Source organism: Silurus aristotelis, assembly GCF_946808225.1.
Source record: "Silurus aristotelis genome assembly, chromosome: 9".
In the NCBI taxonomy this organism is placed as follows: domain Eukaryota; kingdom Metazoa; phylum Chordata; class Actinopteri; order Siluriformes; family Siluridae; genus Silurus; species Silurus aristotelis.
The window spans coordinates 25145808-25161698 of record NC_139582.1 but is presented as its reverse complement, the minus strand read 5'-3'; the positions used below and the strand labels follow the sequence as shown (position 1 = coordinate 25161698).

At 36.0% G+C, this 15891-nt stretch overlaps 1 protein-coding gene across 1 annotated transcript; it reads right to left on the bottom strand.

Annotated features, from left to right (window-relative positions):
* Window positions 1-113: 113 nt before the first annotated feature.
* coch (coagulation factor C homolog, cochlin (Limulus polyphemus)) lies at window positions 114-6150 on the bottom strand. Its single transcript, XM_083550700.1, has 12 exons — window positions 5833-6150; window positions 5463-5511; window positions 5210-5251; window positions 4875-5040; window positions 4205-4338; window positions 2876-2944; window positions 2703-2756; window positions 2448-2595; window positions 2256-2359; window positions 1913-2139; window positions 1310-1826; window positions 114-1164 (listed from the first exon to the last, which is right to left on the bottom strand). Exons 2-12 carry the CDS (start codon window positions 5509-5511, stop codon window positions 992-994), a joined length of 1683 nt encoding a protein of 560 aa, XP_083406826.1. The 5' UTR covers window positions 5833-6150; the 3' UTR covers window positions 114-991.
* Between the last annotated feature and the right edge of the window lie 9741 nt (window positions 6151-15891).

The following is a 15891-nucleotide window of genomic DNA, read 5'->3' as shown; positions in this document are numbered from 1 at the left end:
TGCGCATCTTTATTGATTTAGATTTAAGTTTTTTGTAACCACATGGACTGGTGAAGAAATAATCTTTGAATTAACTGACTCCATACATTTAAACAAATGCACAATTCACTACCTTGTAAAAATACCTTGTCCTTTATTGAGAAGAAAGAAATAAATTAAACAGAAATGTACAATCACTCTGCTGTTGCTTCTCAGTTTGCAAGGCACATAAGCATGCATATTTATATGTATATAAGAAAGACATGTTAAGAGCATAATTGTGCATTAAGCATAATTTTGGAAACAAAGTATTTGTCTGACCAGAACATGTTAGTATGTATAATTCAAATCTATCACTCAAAATTGATGAGCAAATTTTGAACAACAATGAGGAAAAAATTATTAAAATGACGATTATCTAAAATTATTATGAAAATGTAACTGAGCAAAAAACTGCATTACAGTGCTTGTTTATGTGCATGGTGTGATATACCATAGGCGATGTTATGGTTTGGCCTTTTAATTTGGAACTTCTCTCAGGTATTCTATAGTTCCATCGACAAGCACAAGAGGGAAGACTTGTCAAACCTGCTGTTTTTAATCATAGGTGTGGACATTTGATCTCTCTCGAGTTGTCGGTGATAGACGCAGTATTTTTTATTTTTTTTTCTCGCCTATTTTTGTCTACGGAAACACCGGAAATCAGAATGTGTTTCTGGTAATAATATCTGCTATATGAGTCTAATATAAAGTTACACAGTCTCAACATAAGTAAGTGAGCCCTTTGTTCAATCTCACTTCTAACGCACCAACCATGCAGACTCTTTTTAAGGCAAACCAATATAATAAAGGAAAAGGAAAAAAGTATACAATTATTTCTGCTCTGATAGGTGAGGAAATGACCCCTAGGAAAAGCTAAACCAAAACATTGTATTTTTTATTTCTTTTCAACCAACTTTCTCTCTATTGCTTTCTTTTTTTTGTTTCCACTTATCCATAACTTTTTCCCCCACTAATTGAACTCTGTAAAATCCCTGCAGATTGCCCGGACAATGGGCTGCTCAAACTGCTCAAGGCCACTGAACTCGCGAGTAAAGAATGTGTGTGTCTCTTTGGGCTCAGATGCCATGGCTCTCAGGTCTTCCATTGGAGCCCAAGCTACACCCACAGTAAACACTGTGATCCCTGTAACAGGAAAGGGTTTAGTGGTTAACACAGTCATCTCAGGACAGTTCTATAATTTGTCTTCAATTTGTATTTGGAAATGATAATCTACTTAATTTTACTGTCAAACAACCTGATTTTATAGAAGGATTTTTTTTTTATTTACCTTGCCTTTGAGCAGCTATAGCTGGCCCTCTAACATCATCATAGGACTGGCCATCTGTAACAATGATTAGGAACTTCTTGCCTGTACCCATGGTACGGGGCTGGAATAAATGCTCCATACAATAAGTAATGGCATCTCCAGTGGCAGTACCACCACTTAGGTATGGGATGTTCTGGAGGGCTTTCAAGGCTTCATCTTTTTTTGTATAATCACTGAAGCCAAACTCCAATCTCTGGTCATAAGTGAACTGCACAGCTCCAATACGTGAGCCAATGTCAGAAATGTCAAAGTTGCGTGAAATAGAGCTTAGGAAACTAAGAACTATTTTGAAGTTTGCATCTCCCACACTGCTGGATCCATCAATCAGGAAGCCCAGATTAACAGAGTTGTAGCATGTCTTGCTGCAGAGTAACTGGTCAACAGAGCAGAGCTTCTGAGCCAGAGGCTTCACAAACTTACTTGTGCTGAACCAACTTGGAATGGTCATTGAGAAAAATCCATTGTCTTTACATCCTGCCTGTAAGGCAATATTTATTACTCAATAACTATCTTTTACACTATTTTCTTCCAAAAGAATATGTTGTTTGTCCATGAGAAACCTACCTTCTTCATAAAGTCTTGATCCCTTACCAGTCCCATCTCTTCTGGGATAGGTTTGGCTACATTCACTATAAACAAGTTAATTCCAGATTCTCTAGCCATTACTGCTGCATCCTCAAGGTTGTCTGAGGGCCATCCATCAACAAATGCTACAATGATCCGTGGAAGACCTCTTCGCATTCCAAAGTCAGGATTGAAAAAATGTCTTACTGTATGGAGTATCGCTTTGCCTGCACAGGGTATCAAATTGTGGAGCAAAGACATGTTTGATGGAATCATAAGGTTTGATTAAAATGTCTGTTCATATGACAAGGCATTACATCATGTGTTCAAAGTAAAACTGTACCTGTATTAGTGTTTCCCCCACCATAAGCAACCTCTTTGAGGGCAAAAATCACATCTTTGGGCATGCTATAGTTGCCCAGGTAGAACTCAATTCTTGGTGTCTCACTGAAAATATAAAAGTGAAAAAATGTGAAGCTTTTAATATTTGTTAAAGAGGTTTATTCCAAACAAAACAGAAAGACCTGATACAGACCTGGCTTGCACCACTCCCACATGTGGTCCATCTGGTCCTACCTTCAGCATTGCGGCTAGTCTACCAATTAAGTTCTTCTGTAGGTTGAAACGCCGATGTCCTATATGATAGCTGCTGTCCAGAATCAGAGCTATATCTACAAGACAATCTGGAACAAGGCAGTATAGAATAGCTTAAGCATAAATCATTAAAAAAAGGACAAATTACTCGCTTAGAACTGGTATTTGGACTTTGTTTGGCAATATGCAAATGCACCTCTATTTTCTGCTGCTTGAGGTTTCTTCTGGCTTTTTTTGGCAGCTTTCTTTGCTGCAAGAAAATAAAAAAAAGTGTTTAGTTAGGTGTGACATGCATATATGTATATACACACACACACACACACACACACATACACACACACACTACATTGAACAAAATTGAACACCTACCTACTCCAGATGCTGGAATGTCAGCAGTGATGGTTTGACTAGACACTTCCATAGGAAAGGCAACTGCTCCTGAGAGTAAAAAGTAAAGAAATAAACTATTCTGACCGTCTTTAAAACGTGTGGGACAGTGATCCTTCCACTTGGTCAAATGTTTAAATAATTTCCATATGTATATGTATATGGACACTACAATAATATGAAACTGTGCCTGAAGGTGCTATTTTTTAATTGAGAAGATAGCGTTTGAGAATATCCCAATTTTCTTAGATTGAAAATCAAAATCATAGTGCATATCATAGTGCATATAAGACACAAAGAGGTTAATTTGGAAAATATTCTTAAATTGCTTATAAATATGGTTATTCTTGCTTAATTGTGCACTGTGCCAGGTGCTCCAGGACCAGGCCTGGGAAACTGTGGTTCATAATGTCATAATCTAAGTTTTAAACATGGTTTCAATTAGGGTCGGCGGCAGGGGTGGGCTTAGCACACCCAATTTTGCGTCTTGCCAACACATTCGATGCTGCTGTTGGCACATCAGAGGCGACGGCTATTTAAAATGTACCCTCCACAAGCCCTGCTCCTCCTCAGTCCTCAACAAGTGCCCCAAAGCAGACCCATCTCCACACTGTTTCAGCCCCATTTCAGGAGGTTAGCGATTTCAATAATGGCACGCCATTCCAGCCAATATTAGCTGCTTTCAGTAATGTATACCGCTCATCTAATCCTTCCTGGTACCGCACTCGACCATTGAATTTAGAGATCTTGGCCCATAAGAAATCCATAACAATTTGGACATGGATGAATTTGTAAGGATTTTTGCCAAGGGAAACTGGAGACTAATGCTATAGATAGATGGATGAACAGAACAATAACTAGACAGAAAAAACATTAGAAATGTAACTGATAAACAATACAAATAAAGTTTAAAGTTGCTTTTGGTTATAAAGTAATAAAGTGAAGGGGAAAATATATAAAACTTTTTTATAACAAGTGGCAAAAAAATAACTGGTTACATAATGTTCTGAAAGTGCCTTTGTTTAAGAAATAAATATAAAAAAAAGAAAATCTTAAATAAAGAAAATGTTCTATAAAAGTGGAAAAAGGAAACTTTTTGTAGGATGTTCTGATTTTGTAATGAAGTTTAAAAATAGGCTGAATAAGTTGATTTAAGATATACTGTAATTTTATTTGACAACTAATATGATCCAATATTAACAAGCTTGTCCTGTTTTCAATACATGTATTAAAAAAAGAGTGCTGTTTTTTTTAGGGCGCGTTCAGAGAGCAGATAGCGAAAATATGTAGAGCGAAAATATCGTGACCTACTGGCTACAGTGAATGATGCACTCCAGCTTGACAGCGACTGGGTCTGGATGCCGTGTGCGTAAGTGCTGAGATAGTGACTCCTGCCGGCCAGTTTCTGAATCTCCACAGCTCCTCCCGAGGAACCTATAATCCCACTGTAACATTCAGAGTGATGGTTGCGTTTTCAAATGATAAATTTTTACCTGTTTTTATGATAAACTAAAACCGAAATGACTACAAAACAGTTAAACAGTTTGGATTCCCACGTATGGTTAAAAAAGGCACTGATATAGTGTGTTTGCTAAGTGGGTAAAGTTGGACCATCGACAAGTTACTGCACGACCTTGAGGGTTCGTGAAAAATTGATTTTCCCCTAGGAAGAATATAAAAAATTGTACCGTAAGTGTTGTTTCCTTATGTTGGGTTTGTTTATTGTATTTAAAGCAAATATCACCTGTTGTCCACATGCGAATCATGCAACAATAACCACACGTTTCCATATAATAAAGGATTTTTTTTTTTTTTTTTTTTTTTATAAAATCGATATTTTTGAGTGTACAAATTGTTTACATATGCTAATAGAGTTCATATATATATATAGGATAGACCCAATGTAAATTATGAGTCCAACTATGTATCCATTTAAATGTTTTATTTGATTTAATCGTTTAATACACTTAAATGTGGATACCTGTGCAGAGCGGCACCACAGATACTTGAGATGGAGGCGTAAATCACAGAGCCAAACACTGACAGTTTCCACAACGTGCAGTTCGCGGGACAGAGCAGCAGCGCGCGCGGGTCCGGAGAGTCCGTCAAGTCCGCCGCGCGCGTGCCGCATCCAATAGGCACCGCAACTAAAGAACAAACACCGAAGCATGTTGCATGTTTCATGTAAAAACCACAATTAAAATACACGGAATTAAGTCATGATAGATGTGTTGTATTGTTTATATATATATATATATATATATATATATATTCAATTTGGATTTTAAACAATTAATGATCATACAAAGATTTCACCTAAGTCAACTCCGAAGGTGATTGGGGTCAGACACAGAATGCCTGTGACAAATAAATAAAAATGTACCACATAAAATAAAATAAAAAATCTTAAAAAGTACACACAAATAATTATATATCAGCATGCATAGAAATAACAGTATAAACACAGTTACAAAAAGACGTTACACAAGACATTACTTGAATAACACTGATACAAAGTATTTTGTATTATAAACACAATCATAATAATTATAATCAATACTTAGCCTACCTAAGACATGAAGAAATGCAAACCTAACTGACATAATTACCGAAGACATCTGCAGAGACAAAAACAGCAAGAGATTATTCACACAAGCTCTTATTACATTGCAGTGTATCAGATCAAATTAATTTAACAACATAGTCACGTTGAAAATCTTAAAGAAATATACCGCAAAGTAAATTTATAATTAAACTGTAATATTTGAAATAACATCGGGATTAGATATTACAGGAGAATCGTCATTACCAGACACATCAATTACTACCGACTTGTTCGAAATATGCTCGTAATCCCCCAGTAGACACAGAGAAGAAGAAGAGAACACATATTGTGATATAAATGATCTCTGCTGCTAAAGTGAATGGATTAGACAAACCTTAGGTTAAGACAGCTCAGGTGTGTAGGGTGCTGTTTCTTTGGGCTTCCCGTCTTAGAAGCTTCAGTAAGAAGCAAAAAAAATGTAATCCTTTTTTAGGTGATATTCCCGCAGTGTTTGAAATTTTAGGGTCGCTTAAATCCCTTAAATAATCTCACTGAAAGCCTTGGTATATTCTTGGTGATGTCACGAGAGGCGGACCATTCAGCTCCAGTGTACAGTTAATCAATATACCGAATCCCGGGCCTTTTCCACACAAGTAAATACAGCGTTAAGGCCGGTATGATCGCAGCGAACTTGAGCTGCGTCTTCGTATGAGAAGTGAGAAAACAAATAGAAACTCAATGAAGGACCATTTTAGGTATTACAGTTTTTCTCAGTTGCTTTGGAGCATTTCTCGAATCATCCTTAAGATTTGCAAATCAGTAAGTGCATTCTCAAAACAATGTGAACAAACAGCACAATACATTGGATTTCTTGCAAAAGCCTGTTTTTTGCGCAAAATTCTTAGTACTTCACTCAAACGCAAGTATTTGTGTCAATAACATATTACCATCAAAATAACAAGTCCTTTTATCATTGTTTATGAACAAGATAGTCCAAATGTTTAGTCATTTTTTCGATATGAAAATGCTTTATTTTAGTATTTCCTGATGTAAACAATGTTTTGGATTACAAGTATTGAAAATGCACAAGGCTGAATTGGCAACTATGAATGAACAAATTTACACATTACTGTATGTGGGATATTGATTGTAAGAGACTGGACAGGATTTACACTTTTTTTATTTTTTTTTTACTAGTATTTTTTAATCAGTCTCTACCCCCTGGCGAATGCAATGAACTGGTGCCTAAATGTTTTGGGGGTTAAGACCATTTAGGTGAAACTAGTATAATACATCTTGATCAACATGACATAAACAACTGATAATGTAGGAAACAACAGACACTTGTACACAATCGATTAAATGATGTACAAAAGCATTCGCAATTTGATCAAAGCAACAAGAAATGTTCGTATGATGAGCACAAATGACTAAATGATGTGACGGTTGAACAAGTAGTTTTGAGAATTTCATTTCTGATCTGAAAAATGCTCCAAAACGACTGAGAAAAACTGTAATCGGTATTTATTACAGAATAACTCTAGGATTTTTTGCCCTGTTTGTGTTTTAGTAATTGCTTTATTAATTTTTAGGAAGTAGGTTTTTTAAACTCTCAAGAATTGTGTAATGTTTCCTTGATTGAATGTTTCCTTGTTTGAACTATTCTGTTATTAAATGCAAAAGTCAATATTAGTATAATTTATAATAGAGAAAAAAAAATAGAGAAACCCTGTGTAAAAAAACTAAGTACACCCTAAATGCTTGTCAATTGGTAATAGTTCATGACAGTACAATTAGAAAAACACTGAAAAATTATAGTTTATAACTATAAACTATAAGTTTGGAAGTAAAAGCCTTTTCACTCTAATAAAAACATTGCAGCACAGACTAAGTTTGCAAGGTTGTATCTGAACAAATCACAAGACTTATGGAACAATGTCCTTTGGACATAATTTTGCCAGAATTGGCAAAAAACAAACATGGCATATTAGCAAAACACCTCATACAAACTATCATGCACAGTGTTGGAGGGGTGATGATTTGGGCTTGATTTGAAGCTGCAAGTACTTATTGAGTCGGTCATGAATTCTGTGTACCAAAGTATTCTAGATTCATATGTGAGGCCATCTGACTGACAGCTAAATGATGCAAACCAGCAAATCTACAACAATGAAAAAGAACAGAATGAAGGTGTTTCAATGGCCTAGTTATAGTCCAGACCTCAGCTCAACCGAAGAGAGCTGTTCATAAACAAATGCCCGCAAACTCAATGAACTGGCCAATATTCCTCCACAGTGATATTAGAGATTGATGAAGTCATATAACACAGTGGTGGACAAAGTACACAAACCATGTAGTTGAGTTAAAGTAGAGATAAAAAATTTATCCAATATTTCTCCAGTAACAGTGCAAGAGCTCCCTTTAAACTTTCACTAGAGTAAAAGTGCAAAAGTATTTGCTTTCAAATTTTCTTTAGAATCTAAATTACTATTACTTATTATGGCTATAATGTGAGAAAGCTACTTAAGTACAGTAACAAATTACTTTTACTTCATTCTGTCCACTACTGATATAGAACATGATTACTTAAAGTTATTGTTTCTATAGGTGGTTCTACAAGTTTTTCACACATAGCTTCTAAATTTTGCGATTATCTTTGTAAAATAAATAATAAGTATTATGTCATTAATTGTCTATCTAAGGTTGTATTTACTTGAATCTAAGACATACTAAGAACCAAATCGTTTTTATTATGTCCTGATATGTAAAACCATAAAATTCAAACAGGATGTGCATTCTTTTTTACATGACTTTATAATTGAAAGGACAGTCCAGACAATTTGATTAACTGCTCTACAAAGTTTGGGATAAAGAAAGTAGGCTGCTGTTTACCATGGCATCAACTTGCTGGCATGCACTGATTAAGTACAGAGGAAATTTGTATGGGATTGTGGTGTGTGACACAGTGCTTATTCACAGAGATAGATGAAAAACCTCTCAAAGAAAGATACTCGATCCATTAGTTGTGGTCTGAATAGAACAACTGCTTATTGTGATGACTGGGAACTCTCCCACTTTCCAAATTAATGAATATTTAGAATATTGGAAAAGAAACTCTCAGACTGAAGTGGTCCTCAACAACAAAAGTATTGTGTTGGCTGGTCTGCAGATTGCTCAGCCCTTTTAACTGTGTGGTAGACTGGGATTGCATTAAAACTCAGGTAAATTATTATTTTTAACACCTTTAACAGTTTTAATTAACATTAACCATTATTAGCCATAATGATTCAAAATATTGAACATTTATTTAGATATTCCATTTTAATTTGAATCCATTTAATATTCATTAAAAGTTTAAGAAACAGACAAATACCCATCAGGGTAGTGAATATCATAATTAAATTGCAAGTAGGGCATAATTAAAGGTAATCCATATTTAGTGTTAACATAGTATGACATAGTATGGATAAACTCCATTCAAGTTGAAGGAACTTAAAGACTTTGAGCAAATGAGAGTATAAGTTTAAGGTGATACATGACACATCTGCTTCTGAATTAGCAAAAGTCACACAATGTGTTACACAATGTGAGGTTTTGTGGCTAAGCCACTGCTTACTACTATGGAATTCATGAACAATTCATTTATTTCATATAAATGCATCAGCTGTCCAACACTTTAATGGATGTTCCTTTTAGGTAACCATCTTCACCTATGCAAATATTAGCTCTGGCTATCAAATACACTTTGGAACCCACATATGTCTGTACAAATTAAAAAATAAAAAAACTAATACCAGAGTACTGTTGAATTCTTTTAAAATTGGTTTGGACAGAACCTATTAATGACGATTTTATAATAGCATGGTTTAGACAGTAGGTCTGGCTACAGAGCAAATCATAGGGTTATATTAATGAACTTATGTTTGGGCTCTTTCTTCTGACTCTTGCCTTGTAAAGCTGCATCTTCAGCATTTTAAAAAGATGCAGGGATTGGCTTCACATGTCTCAGTAGAAGCATGTGCCTGCCAGTATAGATTAAGGAGTAGAGAGCTGGCTAGTGGGTGAGAAGTGGCATGCTCAAATTTGGGAGAAACAGCTACATGAACAAAAACTGGTCCAAGAAATACATATTAATGACCATAGTTACACACTATCCAAAACACCAACATCTAAGGTGTTAGTATTAAAAAGTACAATAGACATTTCATGTTCAATGTATAATATTTTATTTGTTGGTTTTTATTACAATTTTAATGCTAATGTTGAATTTGATCATTAATTTTGATTGTGTAACTGCTGAGTTTCAAACCTCTCAGCAGTCACATGACTATAAATAAAATCATCACACCATTGTCTGCACAAGTTGCTTCTGCCTTTATGTTAAATTACAGTTTTTCTCAAATGCTAAAACCCAAAATCCAATCCTCTAAACCAAATGACCAGTTGTCTAAACACATTTACTAAATCTAGCCATCATTTTCCAATATCATAAACACATTTCACATGAAGACACAATTCACAAAACACAATTCTCCGTTCTCATAAATCTTAACACATTTCTTTTTGCTAAAACACAAGTTGCAAAAGAACTCTGCTCATATTCTCAAATGAAAGCTCATGCGATGCAAAATGCTTGCCACAGTCAGCAATATTTGAACACAATGAACACACCTGGCGTCATTCATTACACACAACGACTCAAAATTGAAGACACTTGTTGCTAATGCTGTGACCACATGTACAAAAGCAAGTTCAGAGTGCACAGTTTGCTGAAGATTCCAAACAAACACAATGGATGAAGGCAGAGTCAGGGGAAGAGGAATTCGAGTCAGAGGAGGGAGAAGAGCTGGCCATGGAAGAAGAGGAGCAGGCCAACGAGGAAGAGGAGTTCAAATCAGTGGAGGAAGAGGAGCAGGCCAACGAGGTAGAGGAGTTCAAATCAGAGGAGGAAGAGGAGCAGGCCAACGAGGAAGAGAAGTTCACCATCATTACGGACGAGATGCGAGCAACAGTCATTGAACATGTCATTGTCTATGGCATGACAATGGCTGAAGCAGGACTACGAGTCCGTCCAAACCTGAGTAGGTTCACCGTGGCCACCATTATCAGGGCATTCAGACAACACAACAGGTATTGTACTCTATTGCATTCTTTGTCACAATACAATTTTACAAGCCTGTGAAAGTAGTCTATTGGTTTCAAATCAGTTGGTACTGTATTGTAACAGTGGAGGCCTTCCAAGGATGGATTCGCCCTTCCAGGGCGTTTTTCCCGTGGTGCCTGGCAAGAGACAATATAGCCTGCGATGTGGATGAGGTGATGTGGCCGGATGCAGCTCAGCGACATGATGCCGCACAGTGATTGTGGTGTGTGTGTGGTGTGAATAAAGTAAATAAAAAACTTCACACCCTGATCATGTTTATAAGAGTACTGTTGTGTGCAATAGATTCTGTTTTTGCATTGAGTTGTGTTACAGTAGTGTACATGCAGAATTTACTATAGATTTATACTCTTCATATGAAAGTTAAAAAAATATGCATTGGCAGTTATGAAACAAAGAACCTTCTCACAAATTGAGCATTGTGTTTTCAATTGTTTTGCTGTAGTGTGTAATGATGTGCATAGTGTTTACATTTTTGAAAGCTTTGAGCTGCTCTTTTGGTGGGAACGTTTGAGTTTTTTAATGAGAAGGTGTGGTTGTGTTTATGTAGCTTTAGAAAAGGGTGTTGTGTTTAGACATTGGGAAACATGGAGGAAACGTTTGTGAAATGTATTTTAGCATTTGAGAAAAACTGTAATATATGGTGTTTTTTTAATAGTTGGACAAATATAAAAATACGTGGATACTGATGCACAGATATATATTGTGGCCAAAAGTATGTAGACACATAACATAACCTGTGTTTGCTGAACATACCATTCCAGAGTTTACACTCTCCTTACTATGAAAACCTCCATTCTTATGGTAAGTATGGTAAGTTGCTCCCTCGGCTACAAGAGTATCTGTGAGGTCAGGATTGTATTGCTGGAAGGGGCTTTTGGTTCAATAAAAAAAAATTTAATCTGCTAAAGAAATAATTATCATATTTTATAATAATGATTGATATTTGGTAATCTTTATGTTCTGTGCAATTTGGAGCAGAATAGGCAGCATAGTCTCAACTTTAATAAGCCATCTGTTTAATATAAATGTTTTTTCTTCAGATTATAAGACAAGCCACATTTCATGGAAAAACCTGTGTAAGATAATGCAATTGTTGCACAGAACAGGAAGATTACCAAATATCAATAATTATTATAAATCACCGGATAGATTCTCTCTAAATCTCTAAATTGTCATTGCTGTGATGCAAATAGAAAAAGTGAAACATTAAGTCTCATAGTCTTTCAAATGGCTTTAATATTTGCCAACCTTGGGCTCAGCCATTGGCATTTTAATTTATTTTTCTGTACTACCTTTATAAAGTATTCCAAATGAATAAGCTGCACATTTTCAGGTTGTGCATTGGGGATAAGTGCTTTCAGCTGTACTGGGCCTCAAGCAGCAAAGCAGAGCCTAGAGATCCTTCCGGAACTTGAAGCACAAGCCAATATAAATGAAAGGATTGTGAAAACATGCTGACATAGCAAAGAATCTAACCAGTATACCACTGAGTGGGTGTGCTTGGTAGCCCTAGGCAGACCACAAGAAGATGACTGCAATTGTTCTTTGCCAATAGAAAGGTGATACCTATTGAGAGACAGCGGTGTCCCAAAAAGAGATCAAAATATGTTGAATGACATGACTTAATGATGAGAAAAAAAAAATCATTCCCTTGTTATACTGTGGTCAATCATGTTCTGGGAGTGGCAACTGAATGTCTGGATATGAGACACCTACGGAATCTATGTGGCCATTATTGGGGGAAAAAAGGTTAATAAAATGAGAATGATGTAAATCCTAAATGGCACAGACATTGGCTTGATTCCAGTCAATTTGATATTTTCTATATTTATATTTATATCTATATATACATGTTAAGCTGCAGAATTTCATTTATCTAGGACTTTTTTCAAATTATTATATTAGCTTATATTATAATACATTCAGAGTAGTTATCAGACTTTTAAAATCAGACCATACCACATAACAGTCCAGTAGAGATAGTCCAGCTCAGAACAAGGAGAAAAAACAGTCGGCAGTTATGACAAAGCCAAGCTTAAGCTAGAGAACAAAATCCTTTGTGTCAGCATTTTTCTTTGTAGTGTATGCTGATTTATTTGTCATTTGTACAGCCAAAAAAGATCTTATCTTCTAGCATAAGACCTAAAAACATATCCACCAATTTATCTAGACTTAGCACATTTCAAGTTGAGATTATTTAACAGTCGAATAATTGAAGAAAAAGGCAAAATGACATTTTTTCCTGTCTGTGATGTAAAAAAGGTAGGCTTTCCATGAAGATTAAGCTAATCTAAACAACATAGAGCTACAACACAACACAAGTTACGTAAAGTGCATCGAATGCAACCTAGTGCAAACAGTGCAGAGGAAAAACAGTTCTTTTGTATTATGCTTTTTGTATTATGTACTGTGTGTACAGACACAAAACCCAAGATAGCGCCGACCAGTAAACCTACTGTATACTTTGATTATACAGTACTGTGCGAGGAGAACTGTAAAAATTTATAAGTGGGAGTAAATATAAACAGACACAATGCAGTGCAAAAAAGAGCAGTAGCAGCAGTCAAAAGTTGCAAAAAACAGCAGGTAAACAGTGTAATGTGGTCAAGTATAAATAATAAATAAATAAATGATGGTGGAATGGATTGAGATGAGTAATGAGTGTGTGTTAAGTTCAGGTTGTACAGTTCGGTAACACACATTTAAGTGAGTGTGTGTGTGTGTGAGTTCCGTTTCAGTTCTGTGTATTAAGGAGCCTAATGGCTTGCGGAAAAAAAACTGTTGCACAGTCTGGATGTGGCGGCCCGAATGCTTCGGAACTGTTTTCCTGATGGCAGGAGTGTGAAGAGTGTGCGTGATGGGTGTGTGGGGTTGTCCACATTGCTGTTGGCTTTGCGGATGCAGCGTGTGGTGTAAATGTGCATAATAGAGGGGAGAGAGACTCAGATGATCTTCTCAGCCGTCCTAACAATCCTCTGTAAGGTCTTGCGATTCGAGAAGGTGAATGTATAAAGTTCTTGAAAAGCTGGCAAGGGAGCAACAATAATACTCTTAGCTTTTCTTACCGTTCTGTGTAGTCTACTGATGTCTGATTTTGTAGCTGTGCCAAACCAGACAGTTATTGAAGTGCACATGACAGACTCGATCATGGCTAAATAGAACTGTTTAAGCAGCTGTTTGAGCAGATAAGTTTTAGAGCTATTTTAACAATGAACATTGTCACAAAGTAGCTTTACAGAAATTCATACACAACTGGTCAAAAGAACACCTGTTTTAGAACACCTCCATTTTTTATTTATTTACACAGTTTAATGTCTCAATGTACTCTGAAAGTATGAAAGCATAATACAAATAAAGAATTGAACATTAAAACAAATGATTGATTTGTCAGTTATTGTTTGACAAAATGTAATCTGCAAAGTAACAACCTTTTGCATATATAATGGATGAACAGACTTATGGCATTGTTTCTACAATGGAAATTAAATATTGTTCGGAAAGTTCTTCCAAACACTACAGCAGAAGGGTCCCATGAAAGTGTTGCACTTGTAGGTTGCTTTGGTTTTACCTTTCAGTCCAGTTCATCTCAAATCAGCTCAATAGGTTTTAAGTATGGAGTGCTGAAGGATTTGAAGCCTACTGTTCATTTTTTCCAAGAATGATCATTATCTTTCTTTCCATATGGAAATCTGTTATATGAACATATATAAAAATGATACTAATATAAGTGAACATATATGAACATATTTATAGTTCTATTGGTTGCTTGATATATATATATAGTATATATAGTATAGTATATATAAAGTATATGGAAAAACATGGAAAAACTATCTATGTAAGATACATATGCATTAATATAAGAGATACCTGATGCTGAGTTATGGAATTAGTTACTTTGTGAAACCAATGTCACATAGTTAATGAACAAACCCGATTCCAAAAAAGTTGGGACACTGAACAAATTGTGAATAAAAACAGAATGCAATGATGTGGAAATATAAAATGTCAATATTTTATTCAGAATACAACATAGATAACGTATCAAATGTTTAAATTGAGAAAATGTATCATTTTAAAGGAAAAATAAGTTGATTTTAAATGTCATGGCATCAAAACATCTCAAAAAAGTTGGGACAAGGCCATGTTTACCACTGTGTGGCATCCCCTCTTCTTTTTATAACAGTCTACAAACATCTTGGGACTGAGGAGACAAGTTGCTCAAGTTTAGAAATAGGAATGTTGTCCCATTCTTGTCTAATAGAGGCTTCTATTTGCTTAACTTAGGTCTTCTTTGTCGCATCTTCCTATTTATGATGCACCAAATGTTTCTATGGGTTAAAGATCTGAACTGCAGGCTGGCCATTTCAGTACCCGGATCCTTCTTCTACTCAGCCATGATGTTGTAATTGATGCAGTATGTGGTCTGGCATTGTCATGTTGGAAAATGCAAGGTTTTCCCTGAAAGAGACGACATCTGGATGGGAGCATATATTGTTCTAGAATTCGGATAGACCTTTTAGCATTGATGGTGCCTTTAGATGTGTAAGCTGCCCATGCCACACGCACTCATATGCAACCCCATATCATCAGAGATGCAGGCTTCTAAACTGAGCGCTGATAACAACTTGGGTTGTCCTTGTCCTCTTTAGTCCGGATGACATGGCGTCCCAGTTTTCCAAAAAGAACTTCAAATTTTGATTCGTCTGACCACAGAACAGTTTTCCACTTTGCCACAGTCCATTTTAAAATGAGCCTTTGCCCAGAGAAAATGCCGGCGCTTCTGGATCATGTTTAGATATAGCTTTTTTTTTTACCTAAAGAGTTTTAGCTGGAAAGGCACGGTGGATTGTGTTCAACAACAATGTTTTCTGGAAGTATTCCTGAGCCCATGTTGTGATTTCCATTACAGTAGCATTCCTGTATGTGATGCAGTGTCGTCTAAGGGCCCGAAGATCACGGGCATCCAGAATGGTTTTCCGGCCTTGACCCATACGCACAGAGATTGTTCCAGATTCTCTGAATCTTTGGATGATATTATGCACTATAGTTGATGATGATAACTTCAAACTCTTTGCAATTTTTTTCAGAGAAACTCCTTTCTGATATTGCTCCACTATTTTTCGCCGCAGCATTGGGGGAATTGGTGATCCTTTGCCCATTGACTTCTGAGAGACACTGCCACTCTGAAAGTTTTTTTTTTATACCCAATCATGTTGCCAATTGATCTAATAAGTTGCAAATTGGTCCTCCAGCTGTTCCTTATATGTACATTTAACTTTTCCGGCC

What these genes read in the sequence shown, in the direction of transcription:
- coch (XM_083550700.1), bottom strand. Translation starts at nt 5,511, where the DNA reads ATGTCTTCGGTAATTATGTCAGTTAGGTTTGCATTTCTTCATGTCTTA. An exon ending in CACCTTCGGAGTTGACTTAG is followed by an intron (nt 5,041 to 5,209) that starts GTGAAATCTTTG and finishes TTTGTTCTTTAG; the next exon opens with TTGCGGTGCCTATTGGATGC. An exon ending in TATAGCTGCTCAAAGGCAAG is followed by an intron (nt 1,165 to 1,309) that starts GTAAATAAAAAA and finishes TTCCTGTTACAG; the next exon opens with GGATCACAGTGTTTACTGTG.